The sequence below is a fragment of the Chionomys nivalis genome, chromosome 7 (assembly GCF_950005125.1).
Source record: "Chionomys nivalis chromosome 7, mChiNiv1.1, whole genome shotgun sequence".
Classification (NCBI taxonomy): Eukaryota; Metazoa; Chordata; class Mammalia; order Rodentia; family Cricetidae; genus Chionomys; species Chionomys nivalis.
Window position 1 is genome coordinate 75,091,352 of NC_080092.1, and position 20,089 is coordinate 75,111,440.

At 53.4% G+C, this 20,089-nt stretch overlaps 1 protein-coding gene across 2 annotated transcripts in view; it reads right to left on the reverse strand.

The window, feature by feature from the left end:
• Itga3 (integrin subunit alpha 3) overlaps window positions 1-19,556 on the reverse strand; it is a 30,525-nt gene extending 10,969 nt beyond the window's left edge. For both annotated transcript variants that reach the window (XM_057775643.1, XM_057775645.1), the window contains exons 1-18: window positions 18,890-19,556; window positions 11,683-11,810; window positions 11,203-11,282; window positions 8,599-8,848; window positions 7,215-7,301; window positions 6,625-6,832; window positions 6,006-6,202; window positions 4,502-4,590; window positions 4,268-4,404; window positions 4,022-4,108; window positions 2,937-3,004; window positions 2,703-2,839; window positions 2,002-2,151; window positions 1,816-1,913; window positions 1,435-1,582; window positions 1,150-1,218; window positions 533-612; window positions 376-453 (exon numbers count right to left, since the gene is read on the reverse strand). In XM_057775643.1, coding sequence (XP_057631626.1) covers window positions 376-453; window positions 533-612; window positions 1,150-1,218; window positions 1,435-1,582; window positions 1,816-1,913; window positions 2,002-2,151; window positions 2,703-2,839; window positions 2,937-3,004; window positions 4,022-4,108; window positions 4,268-4,404; window positions 4,502-4,590; window positions 6,006-6,202; window positions 6,625-6,832; window positions 7,215-7,301; window positions 8,599-8,848; window positions 11,203-11,282; window positions 11,683-11,810; window positions 18,890-19,095 — 2,297 coding nt within the window. In that variant the 5' untranslated portion in view covers window positions 19,096-19,556. The remainder of the gene's footprint in view (window positions 1-375; window positions 454-532; window positions 613-1,149; window positions 1,219-1,434; window positions 1,583-1,815; window positions 1,914-2,001; window positions 2,152-2,702; window positions 2,840-2,936; window positions 3,005-4,021; window positions 4,109-4,267; window positions 4,405-4,501; window positions 4,591-6,005; window positions 6,203-6,624; window positions 6,833-7,214; window positions 7,302-8,598; window positions 8,849-11,202; window positions 11,283-11,682; window positions 11,811-18,889) is intronic.
• Window positions 19,557-20,089: the final 533 nt, after the last annotated feature.

Genomic DNA, 20,089 nt, shown 5'->3' on the forward strand with positions numbered 1-20,089 from the left:
CTGGCACACGCTTTCTGACATATGCAATGGCCAACAGCAAAGAGACCCAGCGCCTCACAGGGTCCTCTGACTGCTACATGTGTTCCACAGCATGCACATACCTGCATTCTCACACGTGTACATGCAAACGTGTATCATACATATACGCACACACACACAGATAAATATCCAGAAAAAAAGCAGAAACATTCAAATGAAGGGCAAAGACCACCACCTTAGCCCCAGGTGTTAGTTCTGCCCTTCCCACCTGCCTTGCAGGAAAAAATAATACAACTCTCAGAGTGGCCATGGTTATAGGAAAAGATGACACAAGAGGACACCAGACCAAGAGAAGTGTCAGAGGGGCTTAGGACTAGGGGACAGCATGGTACCCACAAGTTGAGTGAGGCCTGGAGAGTGTAGTCCACCTGCAAAGTCAGGGTCATGGGCTGCAAGTTGTCCTGGTGACTTGACCTGAGGAGAAGACGCAGGGGGTAAGGAGACCAGGACATGGGCTCAGCCCTGACCAGACTAGCTTTTCAGGGTCACTCACGTGGAGAGCTGCAGCTGCGCCTGAAGGTCCCTTGTGTGCAGGGTCACCCCAATGACCTCAAAGGCAATGAGCAGCTCCATCTAGCACAAGGGTCAGGGTAACAGAAAGGAGCATTGAAACGCAGCAGGGGGCTATGGCATGGCAGAGATCTAGACAAGGGACCTCCATCCCTCCTCCTTATCCATCCTTGGTTCCATGTCTCTTCTTTGGGTGACATCATTGCTACTGGGTGAGGGGGGGGGGTCTCTGCTACTTTTGTATAACCTTAAGCGGGTTACTGAAACTTTCTAAGCCTGTGCTTCCCACTCTGTGAAATAGCTTTTATATCAGGGGAAATTGAGATGTGGCATCAGATAAGAGGTGGCATTAGGTGTAGCAGCGAGCCCAGCATCAGGGCCCAGCCAAAGAGGTCTCCTCGCTTGCACCTACCCTAGAATCATGCATAGTTCCCTAGTGACTCCATTTCTTAGTCCCTTGGCCTCTTCTCACCCCCTGCTCGGCCTTCCCCTCCTCCACTTTGGTTCTTTGCTTCAAGAAATCCCATGAATCGGGCAGGTAAGACGGCTAGGAGCTCGCCCGAGGACCCTCCAGGAGTGGAGGATGAGGCCGGGTCTCACCCTCTGGTTCCGTTTGAAGGGGTTTCCTAGCTCACACAGGATGGTCTCGTTAGCTTGGCAGGTCCCGGACTGAGGAAAGAAAGAAAATAAAGTCAGGGTTTTGCTAGTCTTCCGTCTACTACGGAGCATGGGTTGAACTCCTAGAGGTTGTGTAGAAGTAGTCCAGTCCCGGAGGAGGTCAGCACACCACAACAAAGGATAATTCATATTATACCATATGCCATACGCATTGGGGGTGCAAATAGGAAGCCAGGTTTGGGCTGAGCCTGGGTGGCGGGTACTCACTGGGCGCACTGAGGACAGTAGCAGGGCGGGTGGCACCTCCAAGGTGAGCAGTGCCTCGTGGGCATCTTCCCCAGCACGCTCGTGGCTCGGCATATTGGTCACATTGATGCTCAAGAACAGTTTCTTAGTGTCTCTGCTGTACTGGAGCCTGAAGAGAGGAGCACAGAACTAAGCCAAAAACCCCACCTCCATTAGGCTCCGCCCCTCATCCGGTGGGAAAGCCACCGCTGGGCCAGTCAGGCTGACCATTCAGTCTTAACAGGGCACATTAAAGCCCCTCTCACCTCCACCCTATTCCTGGCCAGTGAGGCCTCGCCCCAATTCTGCCAGCCAATGAGGCCCCGCCTAGCCTTTGACCAATCAGCATCACCCAGATACCACCTGCTTAGAGGCTGCAGCTGCTCAGACACGAAGGCCGCTCGCATCTGCAGGTTGCTGTCGCACTTGTTGTCCGGCCCGCACTCCTTCTGGAAGTGGACCTGGGGACAGTGGCAGCTTTGAGGGGACTGCACCCCCTATTACCGTCTGATCCCACAGCCCTCCTGGCCCGGGGTAGGCTCTGCTCACCTCAGTGTGGTTCTCCAGAGCCTGTGCCTGGTTAAGAACTGGGTAGGCATCCAGAGACCGCATCCCCAGCTTCAGGCGGTCGGGCATGCGCAAAGGTAAGGAGTAGTTCATGGCAATAACGATGGGACGGAGTTTATCACGGACATTGTCCTGGGAAAGAGGGTGAGGTGAACCCAGCCCACAAGCTGGATCCTCCTAGCTCGCTAAACCCTAGCCAGACTAAACCCCGGGGGGGCTAGGGTTCTCTCTACCCTGAACCCCCAAGTTAAGCTGAATCCGCACTAATCCAGTCACCAAATTTGAGTCCTACGATCTTGTACAGCCCCAACTCCCCCGAGATAGCACTTTTTCTTCCCAGAGATGGGCGCTTTTCTTTACTTCACGGATCTCCAGGTTCACTTCCCCCGACACCATGATGTCTCAGAGAGGAACTGAGTTCGTCCTGAATCGGGGACACATTCTTTAAGACTGGACCAGAATCAAGGCCTCTTTTCTTAGGTAATAAGCCCTGACCCCATCTCCACCCGGGGGCTGATCCCTCTCTTACATGTGTGGCGCCACCATCCCACCAATCCCCATACCCCATTACTCCCCAACCTCTGGCTTTGGGGATACCCCTGTCTCTCAGCTTTGACTTAGAGGGACACTGGCCACCTCTTCCAGAGATCTCAGAGGCCCCATCCTGCCCTACAGTTCCTCACCATCAGTAGTAATTCCAGTGTCTGGCAATGCGTCTCCGGCATGGAGAAGAAACCATGAAACACAGCCGACTGGCTGCTGGCAAATCGGAGCCTGGGGGGCCTGCGGTCCCGGTCAGCCTCCAGTGTGTACGCCAGGGCTGCAGACAGACACGGCAGTCAGTAGGTGGCCAGGCAAGCATCCCCTCACCCCCACCCCCACCCCTCCCACCTGAGCACCCTGTGCCCAGAACTCACTAATGTTCCGCCTGTAGTTGGGGTTCCCAGCACTCTGGTTGTAGGCAAAGCACAGCTCCACCTGAACACTGTTGGGAGGACGCAGAGCAGGGCCTGGTCACAGTGGGAGGGACAGCCATGTCCTACTTCTTACTCTTGTGCTAGGCAAAGGGAACTCAGGACCCTTGTGGGGGGAAAGTCAGGAGCAAAACTGGGGCGTCTACAAAGCTGTGGTGACTTCACCGTTTCTAGAGGTCACCAGTGGGGAAAGTGAGGCCCAGGGAACAGGATTTTTCTGAGTAATTAGGCAACTGGTGGCCCAGCCCAGGTCTCTGGACCTCTGGATCTTTTGTCCCCCATCCCCTGCTGTTCAGCTCACTGTCTCCTTTGTTATCAAGCTGGTCCCTATGGTCTTTACCACTTTCTTCGCAACTTTTTGTTTTGTTTTGTTTTTGAACACTTGAGGTGCAGTGTCCTGTGCTTAGAGCTTTTTTTGTATATTATTTCATTTAATTATCTCAAGAACTCTGTGAAGCCGGGCGGTGGTGGCGCACGCCTTTAATCCCAGCACTCGGGAGGCAGAGGCAGGCGGATCTCTGTGAGTTCGAGACCAGCCTGGTCTACAGAGCTAGTTCCAGGACAGACTCCAAAACCACAGAGAAACCCTGTCTCGAAAAACCAAAAAAAAAAAAAAAAAAAAAAAGAACTCTGTGAATTGGTCATTACTGTTTATGTTATCTGAGACTCAGACTAATTATTTGCCAAGGGTGAGTCCCATTCCCCACACCCATGCACCTAAGAGCATTCCTTTCTTCTTCTTCCCAGCCCTTACTCCTCGGAGTCCTCCCTGCTCTCCCCCAGCAATGAGTGGCTGGGCTTTAAGCCAGATTGTCCGGAGCTCCAGTTCCTAACCCTGTGCTCACACATCAGCCCCTGCAAGGTACTCTGACTTGAAATGATATCGGAGAGGGGAGGTATTGCTGGCCCTAGACTCCAGCTGCTGTTGCTGGGGTGTCAGGAGTGTCCAGAAAGGGCTTGGGGCCTGAGGCCCTGCTGGCCTGCCTAGACATAGAAGTGGGGAGGAAGAACTGGGGTGACAGTCTCACCAGGAGGTCGGTGTACAAAGTGAGGGGTCCAACACAGCTGGCCTGGCCACCAAGGTCCTTTGAAGAATATTGATGACAGGTCGGGCCCTATAAACAAGAAAGCAGGTTTGATATTAGTATTTCCTGCTTACCCCAGGCCAGGGCTGGGGCTCCGTTTTCTGTGGATCACTGCAGGTGGGCAGGGCTGAGGCTCATACAGACGAGGATGGAGGAGGGGCATGCCCTACCCACAGACTCCTAGCTTACCGTAGCAGCACAATGTGGTCCGACAGGCTCCCCACTAGCAGGTCTGGATAGAAGTTTTCATCCACATCCATCTTCCCACTCAGAGAGTAGCCGAAGGTGGACAAGCCAGGCAGTCCGAGTTTCTCTCCGTGGATTATCTGAAGCCAGGAGGAAGTGGAAGGCTCTGAACCACGCTTGGAGGAGGAGGAGGCCCTGGGTGATAAGGGTATCTGACTTGCCATTGTGCATTCCTACCTGCTGGGGCTGCCTGAGGAGCCCTCCGGAGCTGCTGTGGTAGATGTACACCGTGCCCAAGCCCTCAAATGGGGCTCCCACAGCAATGTCTGGGGAGAAAAGACAGGGCAGAGTCACCAGGCGTTCCAGGCTCCAAAGCCCCTTCACTCTCTGCCGTAGACCACTGAGCCCAGCGTGGCAGTGACCTCACACTGGCAGAAGTGTTCAGAGCAACAGGGAACTTCATAGCTTCAGAGCTCTGGTGGGAAGGGAGGGTAGGGAAAGGGGAAAAAATCTTCCTCAAAGTCAGACAACAGATCAGTGCCTCAGACAGAGCTGTGCCCCACGTTCCCCAGCTTAATCCAGTTTCCCACTTCCCTTATTCCCCCATCAATCACTTCTCCAGACACCCTGGTTCTCCTAATGACATTTACTCCCAAGACCAGAAAAGAAACCACTCCCCATTGGTAACTGCCAGCACTCACAGCATCCATTCCGTTTGAGCCTTACAAGAATGCTGAGGGGGTATCTGCTATTATTTATCTCTTTATGGATGAGCAGACAGAAACCCCGAGGCCACACCGTCAGGAACCTGGATTATAGCTACAATACTACAATGTGCTTTGCCCAGTACAGTGGACCTTCAAGTGTCAAGACTGTTAAAAAGCTAAGCAGTGTTTCCTCAAACTCAACGCGTTTTATGATCCTTATCTTTGCCAGACTCATCTGCTACATTTGCTCTGAGAAGGCCTAGGGAAACCGTAAAGGAAGTCAGGGAGCATAAGGGGACCCTAAGCTGAAAACACAGATCCTTGCTTCGGTGGGAAGTGCTTGCGCCTGTTGGCTGACCTTTCTGGCATCTGCTTCTGCCTCTTAAGAAGCTTTGCCTTCCTTTTAGTTCTCAGCTGTGTTCTGGAAAGCTGAAGTCGTCAGAGAACTGACGTGTGGTGAGCTAAGTGCTCCCTCAGTAAACCGGCTCACTAAAGTGTCCTCCCTGTGACTTCTCCCCGGGTCTGATTGTATTGTTCTCCAGGTCCCACAAAACACCTGCAAGGCAATGCTACTAAGGTGCCCTCCTTGTCCCCGTCCTTTCTCATTACTTGACTTGATATGGCAAATCTCTGATCCTACCACACACCTCCATAATCACCCTCCAAAGTGCCAAGCCTTCATATAGCATCCCTGTTCCAACCATTTCTCTGGATACCTCCCCACCCTACTCTCTCTGTGGCCCAGATAGAAAAGCCCCATTTACTCTGCCTGACTTTCAGAGCATCCGCCGGCCTGTCCCCAGCGTACACTTCAGTAGTGTATATTACATTGAAGTTCCTATGCTCAGCTGATGCTATTTGTTCCTCTCTTCCGTGCAGTCTCAGCCCAACCACTTATGGCCCACTCAGGCAAGCCTCTGCAGCATCATCTGCACAGCCTCTCTAGCATCCCTTGAGCTGTGAGTCCTGTCAAGCCTGGGATGCAATTGGTGCTCAGTCAGTGGGGGTGCTGAAGGAGGGGTACAGGCTCATACCCTGGAATCCATCCTGGTTGATGTCACCAATGCTGGCTATAGAGATGCCAAAGCCAGAGCGACTGGGACCGTGAAGCAGGAGGGAAGGTTGATCTGGGAAGGACGTGCCCGCCTGGTTCATGAAGACGTAGACAGCACCCCCTACCTCCTCTTTCCTTTCGAAGTAGTAAGGAGCGCCCACCAGGAGGTCCTGCCACCTGCGCAGAAGAGTGGGAATGGGAGCGTGAGGTTGGCCCCTGCCGCCATTTAATGAGCATGATTTTGCTGGGGCCCTGCAACCGAGCAAATGACACACCCGACCACAGGCCACGAAGAAAGCCCACAAGACCCATCAAACAGTAAACTCATGTTATGGAGAAATCATGCAGGCAGAGACCGCAGCCGAAGAAGCTCCTACCCCATTGGCACCTTACGGATGATAGGCATGAAGGACAAGTACAGACAAGCAAGCATGGGTGTCAACGCAAATGACATGCAGATGTCCAGACTCCCACAAAGTGTGATTGCAAGACCCTGCACACAGTGAATGTGTGATGCAAAGCTACTTCTCGGACCTAGCCTGCCACCCCCCACCTTTCTCCCTGGTCCCAGAGGATGTCCCACGACCCTAGATTCTCACCCATCATTGTTCAGGTCTGCCAGAGCAATGGCGCTGCCAAAATAAGCGCCCACCTGCGTGCCCTCCAGCACCTGCCTCCTCCGCAGGTCTCCACCTGACTCTTGGCTCAGCAAGAAGACAGCGCCCATATGTTGGTGCCGTGGGGCACCTGTCACAACAGTGATGTCCTTGGGGTGGAGGATGGCGCTGCCTACCTGCACCGTGTACCCTGGGATGAGGAGGAGGTAGGTGTTCAATCAAGGACCCAGTAAATGCGTCCCCTTCTATGCTGGACTTATCCCCCCATAGTTGCCCATCCTCTATTAGCTCTATTCCTCTGTGCCAGCTGAGCAAACAAAGTGGGCCCTGGGGGCAGGGTAGCCTCCCTCGCATACTGGACTTTGAGCTTCACGACACCACCAGCTTTGCATCTGGAAGCCTTGGCAGAGTCTCCCATGCAGGTGGTACTCAGTAAGTGTGTGCTAATTGAGCTAAATGCACATCTTCACTGCAGTCTCACCCCACAGCACACCAGAAGTAAAAGGGCTAGTATGTTAGGGATCAAGTTGCCTTCCCCCATCCTCCCAGTGGGCCACCAGCACTGGGCTTACCAATATAGAGGTTTCCTTGGTCCTCGGAGCCCTTGTAGCTATATTCAGATAAATCCCAGTCCTTCCGCTGAATCATGTAGCTGTTTCCTGCAGAAAGATCAGGGAAGAGGAGCAAACATTATGGGTTACTACCTTTCCCCTCTACCGTGCCCACCTCTGTGAACAACACAATAATCCCTTTCACATGTGAGTGCCGCCACTTCTAAGTCACTGCCTTTTGTTTGCTTGTTTGTTTCTTGAGACAGGGTTCCTCTGTGTAGCCCTGGCTGTCCTGGAATTCACTCTGTAAAGCAGGCTGACCTCAAACTCAGAGATCCTCCTGCCTCTGCCTCCCGAGTGCTGGGATTAAATCATGCACCACCACCACCTGGCCGATAAATCACTTCCTCTTTAAGAATTTTGTGATGGGGGAGAGGGCATGGTTGGAGAGATGGCTCAGTGGACAAGAACACTAGCTACTGCTCTTCTAGGAGACCAAGGTTCGATTCCCAATACCCATGTGGTGGCACACAATGGTCTGGAACTCCAGTTCCAGGGAATCAGACAGGTCTTGAGCTCAATGTCCTCAGGCCTCAGCCTCCCAAGTGTTGGCATGTACGTTACACCTGGCTTACGAGATCGTAGACATGGGTGTTTTGCCTGCATGTATGTCTGTACACCACCTGCATGTAATGACTGCAGAGGCCAGAAGAGGGCATCAGGTCTCCTGGAACTGGAATTACAGACAGTTTTTAGCCACCTAGTGGGTGCTGAGCCGCCTCTCCAGCCTTTTAAGCAAATCTTGGGACAGTGAAAGCTTCTGTGACCTCAGAAGGGCAGTCCTGTGTGTATTGACCTGAAGCATGGCTTCTCGCTTATGGTGAATGAAAAGTGGGAGAGCAGAACATTTCATTCTGTTTGTTTTTAAGACGGTAAATAGTAAAATAAGGGGCTGGAGAGATGGCTCAGAGGTTAAGAGCCCTGGCTGCTTTTCCGGAGGACCTGGGTTCAATTCCCAGCACCCTCAGTGACTCACAACTGTCTCTAATGAGATCAGATTCCTTCTGCTGCTGCTCATGAAGATGGATCACTCATATACATAAAATACGTGAATAAATAAATCTCTTAAAAATCATTAAAAATACCAAAGTAAATGTGGAAGGCGTCCTAAGACACTCCCTTCCTTTCTTCTTTGTTTTTATTTGTTTGTTTGATTGTTTGTTTCTAAGACAGGGTCTCACTATGTAGCTCTGGCCATCTTGGAACTCTCTGTAGACAATGCTAGCTTCAAACTCTGTGTTTTCACCCTGGAAGTGCGGCCTCTGCTTCCCGAGATTAAAGACTTGTCCCAGTGACTCAGTGGGGCTAGGTGTTTTCTGTTGCCCCTCCTTCTCCAACCTCCCACCTTTCCAGTTGTAGGCACCAGGGGCACCGAAATACACGGTGTTCTGGGTGAAGCCACCGCTGGTGCCCAGCTGGCACATGCCGGTCTGCAAGTAGTCAGTGTTGCTGTTACACATCTCGTTGTGGTAGGTCTGCCAGTCATCGCCGGGGTCGAGCTGTAAGTCGTTGCCACGCACATAACACTTGCCCACCATACGCCGCTGGTCTTCTACGCCAGACCATAGCACCTGGGTGTAGCGATGGGCACAGACCTAGGGACCCACAAACACACACACACAGCTCTATCCAGGATCAGGGAACCCATGGCAAGCTACATCTCTCAACCGGGGCACTACCGGCTTGGTGAGTCGAGGGCCAAACAGGAACTCTGGCTTCTTTTTCTTCCTCTGGGGCTACCGAAACTTGTACCCCCTTTGCATTATTGAGTAATCAAGGGTCAGGAGTATATCTGGAGTAGCTAGGAGCCATAAATTTGGGAGTAGCTTAGAGATCTTTGGTGAAAGGAATTGGAGAAGGGTGAGGGAATGTGGGCTTTGGCTCCTGGGTCTAAAAGGAGCTATTTTCAGAGAGATTAGGGGACTCGCTGCTCTTGTCCCCAGATGACCCTGTTGTTTAGTGAGAGGATCATTTAAAATAATAATAGCATTAGTAATAGCAGTGAGGGGGCTGGAGAGATGGCTCAGAGGTTAGGAGCACTGGCTGCGCTTCCAGAGGTCCTGAGTTCAATTCCCAGCAACCACATGGTGGCTCACAACCATCTGTAATGAGATCTGGCGCCCTCTTCTGGCGTGCGGGCATACATCGAGGCAGAATGTTGTATACATAATAAATAAATAAATCTTTAAAAAAAAAAAAGTAATAGCAGTGAACAGTTATCGAGTACTTACCATATGCCAAGCACAAGTGCAAGCTCTTCTCATATAGTAACTTTTAAATTCATTTTTATCTGATTTTTTGTGTATAGGTGTTTTGTCTGCATGTATGTCTGCACCATGTGCATGTTTGGTGCCTGCAGAAGCCTGAACAGGGCTTCAGATCCCCTGGAACTGGAGTTACACACTGTAGTGAGCTGCCATGTGGGTGCTGGGAATTGAACCCCACTCCTCTGGAAGAGCAGCCAGCACTCGTAACTGCCGAGCCATCTCTCCAGCTCTTATATCATATACAGTTACTGGGAAAATCAGTGGAACAGTACAGTTAATTTAGGGCTCATCATGGCTTAGCGTTTTCAAGGTCCTGGGTTTGATCCCTAACAAAGCCAAAACAAACAAATTAAAAAAAAAAAAACCCAAACTATAAGTTAAAAAAGGACTCTAAGCCGGGCGGTGGTGGCGCACGCCTTTAATCCCAGCACTTGGGAGGCAGAGGCAGGCAGATCTCTGGGAGTTCGAGACCAGCCTGGTCTACAAGAGCTAGTTCCAGGACAGGCTCCAAAACCACAGAGAAACCCTGTCTCGAAAAACCAAAAAAAAAAAAAAAAAAAAAAAGGACTCTGAGCCAGTCATGGTGGCTCCCACCTTTAATCCCAGCACCAAGAGACAGAGACAGAAGCAGGTGATCTCTGAGTTTGAAACCAACCTGGTCCTCAGAGTGAATTCCAGGCAGCCAGGGCTAATAGTGAAAGCCAGCTTCCAGGGGGTAAAAGTGTTCTGGATTAGCCTTTGGGCTACACACTATCTAGGAGGAGGTGGCATCTTGTTTATTTGCCTTCTCTGCCCCGTCACAGGCGCTAGCGGTTCACAGGAGCTCATCCTTAGGCACTGCTGAATTTCTGGTGCTCGGAACACAGTCGGCGCTAACTAAACATTTGCTGACTTAGTGAAGGTGGGTAAGGAGCTAATCCTAGAATCTACAATCGCTAAACAAACTTCTAGACTCACGCCTACAAACAACAGGGGGTACAGAAGGGTGGTCTGGGGAAATGAACTGCCAACCTATATCTTACGAGGGTGTTCAAAGGGCAGAAATCACAGCAGCGATAGCTATAGGAGTGGTGACTGCCCACAGGTGGCTCAGAGAACTTTCTGGAGTGATGTAAACACGTTCTGTTTCATGGGTGTTACTGTGGTCAAAGCTCGTAAAAAATTACTCTCTGCCCTTTTCACTATATGTAAAGTTTATATAAACCTAAATAATGTCAGCCTGGGACACAGAAATTGAGATCCCCATGGGCTGGCATTAAAGAATTGTCACCAACAGAAGGTGACAATTGATAGTAGAAAGGGGCACTCAGATCAGTGCCAGGGTGAGCCAGGGTCACCAGGGCTGTGCTCCTTCCGGCAGCCAGCCTCCCAGGAAGGAGTGCCTGCCAGTACCCAGTTGCCTAGGGCGCCTTCTGCCCTTTCCTTCTCTGCATTCTCTCTGCTCTTTCCCACAAGTGGTCAGCATCCGTGCAGGTCACACAGTACCCACCCCATGCCCAGCCTTGGGAGAGCACCAAACAACCCTCTCCCCATAGTTCAGGAATCAGGGAACACACAGGCCCGTGAAGACATGAGGCTATAGAAATAGACATTTGCAAAGGCCCCAGCCATGCACAGAGGGTCCCCTACCACCCTCTGCTGTCCTCCTGGCTCTGGAAAGATGATCCTAAGTGTTCACTTACCAGAACTCTACCTGCGGGGCCCTGGCTGGCCACAGTCACCCCAAGCCACATGTCCTCAATAATGTGATGGTCAGGGTCACCTGCAGGAAAGGGAGGGCTCATGAACTAGTGTCCCTCATTCCATTATCCAGTGCCCAAAGCCTCCCAGGGGCAGCCCTCCCTCCTCCCTGTGTCCTGCCTGTCATTGCTCTGAGCTCACACTATATGACCTCCTGTTTCTTCTGCTCCTCTTCCCAGATGAACAAGAAGCAGGCCTGCTTTGCTTTGTCTATTTGTTTTTGAGTCAGGGTCTCCATACACATCTCGGGCTAGTCTGAAATGCACTAATGTAGCCCAGACTGACCTTGTTCTTGCTGACCTTCTGCCTCAGCCTCAAGTGTCAGAACAACAGGCATGAGCCACCCTGCCTTGCTAACAGGCTAGCCTTGTGGTCTCCTCTTTGGGCTCCCTTTGCCAGGCTCCTGACTTAGCTCCTCTCACTTTTCTCTGAGATGTCCATCCGTTCACAATCATTCTTGAGGGCGGTGAGGGGGCACAGGTACACGGCGCCAGTCCGGTTGGTGTAGCCATCAGCCACGGCGAGGTCCCGGGGAGCACCAGCCAGAAGCCTGGGAAAGGGAGGCAGATGGGCCAGACTTTTTAAGCCTCCCTCCAGCCAACTTGCAAATCCACACTCATTAAGCATGGGCTCCATACCATGTTCTGGGGATGGGACATTAATAAACCTCAGCCCTGTCTTCCAGGAGAGCCTGTCACGGGGAAGGCGGGCCAGGAAACACACACTCGGTAAGCATGGAGGTCTGTACACGAGGGGCCCTGGCCTGAGTGTGAGGACAATGGCTCAGAGTCACCCAGTGAAGAAGGGAGGAAGGGCACCCGAGACAAAGATACAATATGTGCTACGGCCAGGAAGCATGAGCAAGCCAGTGATTCAGACACCAGCCCTCTGTACAACCAGAACCCAGGAAGCCGTGACAAAGGCCTTAAAGGAACCACAGAGGGACCCCAGGCAAGGCAGTGACAAAGTCAGATATGGTTTGGGTCTTTTTTTTTTTTTTTTTTTGAGACAGGGTTTCTCTGTAGCTTTGGAGCCTGCCTGGAACTAGCTCTTGTAGATGAGACTGGCCTCGAACTCATAGAGATCCATCTGCCCCTGCCTCCCGAGTGCTGGAATTAAAGGCGTGTGCTACCACCATCCGGTGTGGTTTGGTTCTTTCCTTCTCCTATTGGGACAGGGTTTCATAGAGCTGAGGCTAGGATACTCCCTGTTCAGAGCTGACCTTGAGCTTCTGACCCCCCCCCACCTCCACCTTTCAAATGCTATGGTTTTCAGGTATGTATCACCATGGTCAGTTTTATGTAGTGCTAGGAATTTAACCCAAGGCTTCCAGAATGCTAGGTAAGCAGTCTACCAGCCAAAGGACATTCCCAGCCCCAGATCTGAGTCTGTGAAGGAATCCTTTGGCCTCAGAGGTAAAGGAAGATGTGAAAAAATGGTAGTTCTGGGTTCAAGTCCTGGGGGCAGCAGAAAAGGCAGAAGAGAGACTCTGTGTAAGGATGGGTGAGTTGTTGGAGGCCTGGATCTCTCCTCTTGAAACTGTTGAGCACCTAGCTCTAAGAGGCACAGGTTTCTAAGTGAGCTGAGTGACACTTCCATTTGCCCCACCCCCACCTTGAGACAAGCACACAGGTGTGGGGCCTGGGACTGGATACTAACTAATGTGGCCCAAGAGCAGAGGTCCAGTGGCTGAGAGTGGACAAGAGCTACCACCTTGTCCCCAGAGTCCATCTTTAGGGACACCAAGATTTTCCCACAAGGGGGCTAGAACCCCAGAAGCCCAGCCCACACCAAAGGGGTAACTTAATAGAGCAGACAGGAGATCGGCCCTGAAATCCTAGACTCTCAGGTATTTGTGAAAGAAGATCCTTCTTACACTGTCTCCCTGTAGTCTTTTAATATTCTGATTAGAACCTGCCTTCTGTCACCTTCCTGCCAACTCAGCCTCCTGGGTGGCAGAGCTTCCCAGGTGCCCCTCTGTTTAGCCCAGCAACACCGTGGCCCTGAGGCTCCCAGGCTCCAGGCCTCTTGCCAGCCTGGAAGTGCTGAGCAAAGGCTGCGCCTGCAGCCCTGCTTAGGACCTGGGAGCGAGGGCAGCAGGGAGCAGGCAGGGCAGGGCCCGGGCATGCTGGGGCCTGGGGTGCGGTGCCTCCGCCTACTGAGAGTCAGGAATGCATTGCCGGGAGGTTCTAGGAAAGGGGTGGACCTTTGCCTGCACCTCACAGCTGCAGCTCAGACATCACCCTCCCTGGCTGTGGGGCAGAGGCAAAGCTTCTCCAGCATCCTGAGCACCCTAGGGAGGGGTCAGGGAGCAGATATAACAGCCAGGCCATTAGCCAACTTACGTTCAGGCCAGGGAGGGTACCTGCCTGACCACCTTGGCTCAACACAGGCACACACCCAACCCCCAGGCATGCTTGACAAATGAGAGAAAGAAGCTGGGGCCTGTGAGAACAGCTCAACCTGGGAGCTAGGCACCCGTTGTTCCTAAGCGCTGTGGCAAGAGTCTCTCGAGTGTCTGATCTGTAAAATGGGAAGCCCAGCTGACACCCCTACTCCAGGGTTTGGGGGAAACAAATGGACTCTCTGAGAAGGCATGGCTGGTGTGAGCACTGTCGCTCTGGGTTTTTTTTATGGTACCAGGACTGGCCCTAACTTGACTCCAGACTCTCTCTGGGGACTCAGGAATTCCAATACCGCAGGTTAGGGAACCTGAAGCAGAGAGAAAAGGACAGACTACTTCATTGTTTAGAAGGAGTAAGGGGTGAATAGAAGTAGGACTTTCACATCCTGAGGATTGCAGGCAGCCACTGGGGGAGGGGAGGGAGAGGCTGGCATCCGCTCATCTGAAAAAGAGGCTCAGACTTGGCTGGCAGTGGGGTCTGCTCCAAGGAGCTCGAAGAGCTGGAAGCTTCAGTGGGTGGACGGGGGGACCTGGGGAGCATGCAATGTAGTGGACGCACCGCCCTCCTGGCTGCCACTGTCCTGCCCAACTCATCTCGCAGGAGGGCACTGAAGAGCAGGGTCTGCATGCCTCCCGAATCTGTCTCAAGGAGGGACCGAGGGACCCCTCGTCTTAGCTGCCTGAGGTATGGAACGGGCAGAGGCAAACACAAACTATGGCTGGGTTAGAATCAGACTCCATACAGTCTTCACATTCCTGTCCTTGTCTGGTGCCAGCCTTGTGCCCACTGATGGGGACTGGGAAGGGGCCAATTCCCTAATCCCCATGCTCCGCCCTCCTGAGAGATTCCACTGGGAGCTCCCCCACATCCCCTGGAGTATTTTTAGCTCCTACTTGGCCCGCTCAGAGGCCCTTTAAGGCCCTCTGGCTCCCAGCCCAGAATGCAGTGGTCTACAATCAGAGGCCTGCATATGGATGGAGGGAGGGGTTCAGAAAATAGGGTCCACCTTCCTCCTACCACAGCCGGTATACGGAAGGTCAGAGTTGGGAATCCCAAGACTGGGACAGACCTTACCAGTATGTAAAATGGACTGTAAAGTACTATGTATAAATGAATAGCAGTTCATTTATACTCTATATCAATAGAGTGCTGTCGGGTCCAGGTAAAAAATAAGAATCTAAAAGCTGACCTCTCCCAGACCACCACTGAACCCAGGCCCCATCTACAGACAGAAGGGGCAAAGGCAAGTGGGGATGTCTAGCTCTCAGGAGATAGGAGCTCCCTCTTCTGGAGTCAAGCTGGGCAGGGGGTGGGAGGGGGTGGAGAGCACCCCTGGAAGCAGATGGGTGAGTGAAATGGAAGATCAAGGGCTCTCAACAGCAGCCTCCTCATCCTTTCATTTGGCTCCAACTAGAAAGCCGCACCTGGCCTCTGGGAAGCCCCTGAGCTCCCAGTGCAGGGAGTGGGACTCTTCACCCTGACCAGCCCTCGATACCTCCATTCCTCCCAAGCAGTTCAAAGCTAATAGAATAACTGAACAGAAAATGGCAGGATCTGAAAAGCTGGGGAATGGCACTCAAGAGAGTTCAGGGCACCAGGCTGGCTCACCCCAAAGAGGAAGAGGCCCTCGGGACTCCGGGGGTGGAGTGATGCTCACAGAAAATCTATTGGATTCAACTTCAGTTCAGGAAGGTATGTGGCGGCTCCTATGGGAAGATTTCAGGGAACCCCCTGGCCTTCCTTGGGGTCGTGGTTGCTGTTCCCCTAGGCCAGGCGTAGGGGCAGGAGAAAAGACGATAGCTGCTGCAGCCTGAGTTGGGGGAGGTCAGTTCCTGGATGCCAGCTCTATGCCCCGCTGCCTGATTTAACCACCTCCCCAGAGGCTCGCTATGGCGGCTGAAAACTGCAGCCCTCGCCATCTTCCCCAACCCTCCTCATGCTGCCTACCCAGCCCCCCTCCCCTGGTGACTCAGCCCTAGAACCAGAGCAACAAGCTGGAGGGAAGAGAGAATGAGAGAGATGGAAGCATGAGACCTTAGCAGGGCTGTAAATGAAAAAGAACAAGACTGATTTTCTTGTTTCTCCTCTTTCCCTGACTTTTCAGTAGGTGTTCCATATTTGACCCTTATGGCATTCTTTGATTTACTGCAATGGACATTTTTTTTTTTAAGGCAGAGTCTTACTATGTAGCCTGGACATCCAGCAAACTGCCAATCCTCCTGCCTTCCTCTGAGTCCAGGCATGACAGGTGTATGCCACCCCACGGGATATCAATCCTTCCTTGCTACTTTCTTTTCTGCAAGATCAACCCTCCTCCACCTCCTGCCCATTTCAAAGCCTTTTGGCCTAGAATGGACTCTGGAGAAAGCCAGCAGAGAGGGATGAACCACATGTAGGCCTTGTTCCCACAGCCACAGCTGCTGTGCCATTTCTGCTGGCACAAGCCATGAGGGCTGCCAGGAACCCGCCCTGCCCAGGGAGCATGTTTCCAGAGAGCCCAGCAGGTAAGCCAGGCCCCTGCCTACCTCAGGCATGACCTCATTTCCAGGAGTTGCTCCCTCCCAGGTTTCCCAGACACCCTCATTTTCAACAGCAAAAGGGAGAGGGGGCTCAGAGGAAACAGTCAATTAGGTGAGGTCAGAAAAAGAGGGAAGAACAGAGTAGGTGCAGGGAGGCCTAGGGACCACCTCTCAGATGAGCTGCTCTTCTCCCTCTAAGGGGACTTTATGAAACATCAAAAAGCTCAAGGTGAAGCCATGGTGGTGGCAGCACACGCCTTTAATCCCAGCACTCGGGAGGCAGAGGCAGGTGGATCTCTGTGAGTTCGAGACCAGCCTGGTCTACAAAGCGAGTTCTAAGACAGCCTGAGCCACATAAAAGAGACCATGTCTCCAATAAGCCCAAAGCCAGTGCTCTGCCCGGATTCCCACTATCATATACTAAGTGCTGCAAGCATGGGCTATGGGGGTTATAGAGGTAAAGGTTGTAGCAGCAAAGAAAGTGTATCTTGAATTTTTACACAGAAGCTATGCTCTCCCTTCCCAGATCCCCCAAGGACAAAGTACAAATCCATGATTGTGCATATACTCTCAGGAGCCCCTGAACAGCTGGCAGACCCCAAAGGAAGAACCATGAGCCACCCTTGCTCTTCCAAGGGCACTCGATGCTGACAGAACCTGAGGCTGCAGTTTGACAGATTAGTTCCCTAGAACACTTGGGCAGCTGCTCACATCTGGCTACACAGCTGGCTGTAGTGAATCCCAGCTGCTGCTAGACCCAAAGGGCTGGAGAGCTGAACTCAGTCAGAAGGACAGAGCGAAGGTACAGAAGTACCTCTAGGCAAGGCAGAGAAGACCCATCTGGCCAGAACCACCTGCCCTGGGAGCCCCATCAGTTCCAGCACTCTCCCCAGCTGCCTGGAGAGGAAAGCAGAAGTCTTTCACTTGGACAGCTTGGGTAGGACCCACAGGAGGGAGAGGTTCAACTCCATCCCAGTCTCAGCCCCTGAGTGTGTGCTAGAGAGCTGGACCCGCCGGGACCGTTCTAGACATGCTATCTCATTAAAGCATCACTAGCATTGAAAATGAAGGCTCAGGTGTTAGAGACAGAGCCAAGGCAAGACAACCGGAGCAGGAACAGGCAGCTTCTCCCTTTACAATGTCAAGGTAGCAGGCCAGCAGAGATGGAAGGAGGAAGGAACAAACAGATCCAGGTACAACCTCATCCTGCTGGAAACTGACCCCTGGGAAGGAAATATCTTCCTCAAAGCCACACAATGGGGGCGGGGCGGGGAGGGGGACGGGGACAGCAGAATTGTGTTTTGCTCTTTCCAGGGCTCTTCTCCTGTGTCAGGTCAGACCGTGCCCCTTCAGCTTCAGAACATAGGGACTATGTTCTTGTCTAGGACAGGGGAGGACAAGGCACTGTCAGAGAGCCTCAGCAAGGCAGAGGGTTAAATCTGCCTGGCCAGGTCAGGAAGGGTGTGGTGGCCCTACCTTCTGCAGGGGCCAGGTAGGGTAGAGGCTAAGTCCAGGTGGGCAGTACCGACCAGGGGCTGGGCCGGCAGGGCAGAGGCAAAGACTGAAGTGAGCTGGACTTTGAACATTCCAAACTTCCTCAAGTTTTTACACGCCCCAGCCAGAGCCGAGAGTGGTTTCAACACTCTTACCTTGACCGTGTCTTTTAATTTAGTAAGTGTCAGAGGCCAGATAGGAGTAAATGCCTGTCAGGTCACCCGACTCAAAGAGGTAGAAGGGGTCTGTGTAGTCACTGTCTTCCCCTGGGCAGCCTCACCTCCTCTGTGCCCCCCCCCCCCAGCTAGTCAACCTCAGCACACAGAATCCAAGTAGGGAAACGTCAGACGCCTGGACATGACCCGTTGGACTTGAGTGTACCAGTGGAGGGGCAGGTGACTGGACACAATCTCCTCCCCTCCTCCACCCGGCTCCGCTCGGCTCTTCCCGCTTCTTGCAGCTGTTGCAAAGGAGAGGCGAAGAAAGAGAAAACACCATTTCCCTCTTCAAACCAAAACAAACACACTCAGGGCTGCTGATTCAACATGAATCTGTGGAATGCAGGGAGATGTCTGGTGGGAGTACCCCACCGCTTCCGGGTGGGCTCTGGCCTCTGAGGCTCAAGACAGCGCCTCCTCTGTCTCCTACTGTCCGTTCCTCTAGGGGTCAGAGGGAGTCTCTGGACAGCTCCAAATGCTCGGCTACTTCATCACCTCACCCTGCAATGCCAAGCCCTTGAGAAGCGGTCCAGCCTGATTCTGCAGAGGGTGTGGCTGCTGTGGCCACAGACTAAATGAGAGGTGTAATGGGGGCTTAAACGCATTGATCTCGGGTTCTCCCCAGGCGGAGGGGACGAGGGGTGTGATATGTGTTTATTTTACAGGGTCCTTCCAGCCAGGGAAAGAAACTAATGTTAGGTACTGGATTCTCGAGGTACTGGACAACAGAGACCCTACTTCTGCTCTCCGAAGACGTGGAGCGGCCGCGTCTAGACAGGCTCTGGCCAGGTCAGCACTTGCTGTGATTACTGCCCCCCATCCTCCACTTCCCGCCAAGTCCCAAACCCGCCCCCTTAATACTGGCTCACAAGGAAAGGCCAGCAGCAGCAGCACCTGGAAGTCAGTGGGCCCATGGCTCCAACTCAGCTTAGGTCAGGCATCAGCGCACATACCCTCCGCACACCCCGTCTCGCCGCCGCCAGGCTGACTTACAGGTAGCGCTGCTGTCGCTCGGTTTGCCGATGGAGGGCGACCGAGTAGCCGAATAGGCTACCCGGGTTCACCGCCTCCTTCACCACCAGGAATCGGGTGTCCAGGTTGAAAGCGAAGGCGACCCGGCCGCTAGCCGCCACCATCAAGGCCAGGGCGCCAAGCATCCAGCCAGAGTCGCGGGGCGAGCGGCGAGAGCCGGGGCCCATGGCTGCGAGGGTGAGCCGGGCCGGGCGAAAACACAAGAGCGCTCAACACTGGGGGTGGTGAACGGTTCACCTGCTCCAGGCGCCGCCAGAGGACACCCGAGCCCGCAGCGCCACTGCGCTCGGAGTCCTAGGCAATTTCTTGCCCTAGTCCAGCCAGCTTCACGTCTGCTCCGGGGTAGCGCTTCTCCAATCCTCTCCAGGTCCGTGGATCTACTCTCCTGCTGGCTGGGTGGACTGGTTACCGTGCCCGACTTTGGGCACCCGGCACCCTAGATGGTCCCGGCCGCGCCCCCTTGGCGATGTTAGCTCTTTGGATCCCAGCTAGGTGGAGGATCTGAAAAGGCAAACCCTCGACCGCCAAGAGGACAGGAGGGAGGGATTCTCGCCAGCGCGTGCCCCGCCTCTCCACTGCCCAGCCCTGCACCTCCCCACCTTGCGAGCCCAGCCAGAGCTCCGCTTTCCTTCCGGGGAAAGAGAAAAGGTCCCCGCTCGGTCGCCGCCTCTTAAAGGGGCAGCGCCGCCCCTCCCTCTCCATCATTCCTACCCTGACTCCGCCCTCTCTCTCAGACACCTGTCGGGAACCCTTAAAGCCTGGATTTCCCCTCCCTGCCGCTTGCTTCTCCCTGGAAGCGTCGCCTTCAGTGCAAGACGGATTGGACGGGCGGGGCCGGAGGTGGGATTTGCCTGGCGTTTCGCTGCGGCTGCAACTGAATAGGCGGTTCTAGGCAAGGCCACTACCACGGTCCGGACTGGACAGACCAGGCACTGGCTCTTCGTTGAACTGTCCTCGGTGCCCGGCTGCTTGGAATGCGGACCTCCGCCGCGCTGCGAGTCCCTAAGAGGTGACTGTGGGTCTCCGAACTTTCTTCATACTCAGAGCCCTCGATTCTAGATATGGAGTAGTATTTATCCTGCCCACCCTCCTGCTCTTATCCTGATCCCAGCCGGAACCGGCTCCTCCGTAAAGCCAGACAGATATATTTAGCGGTGGTGA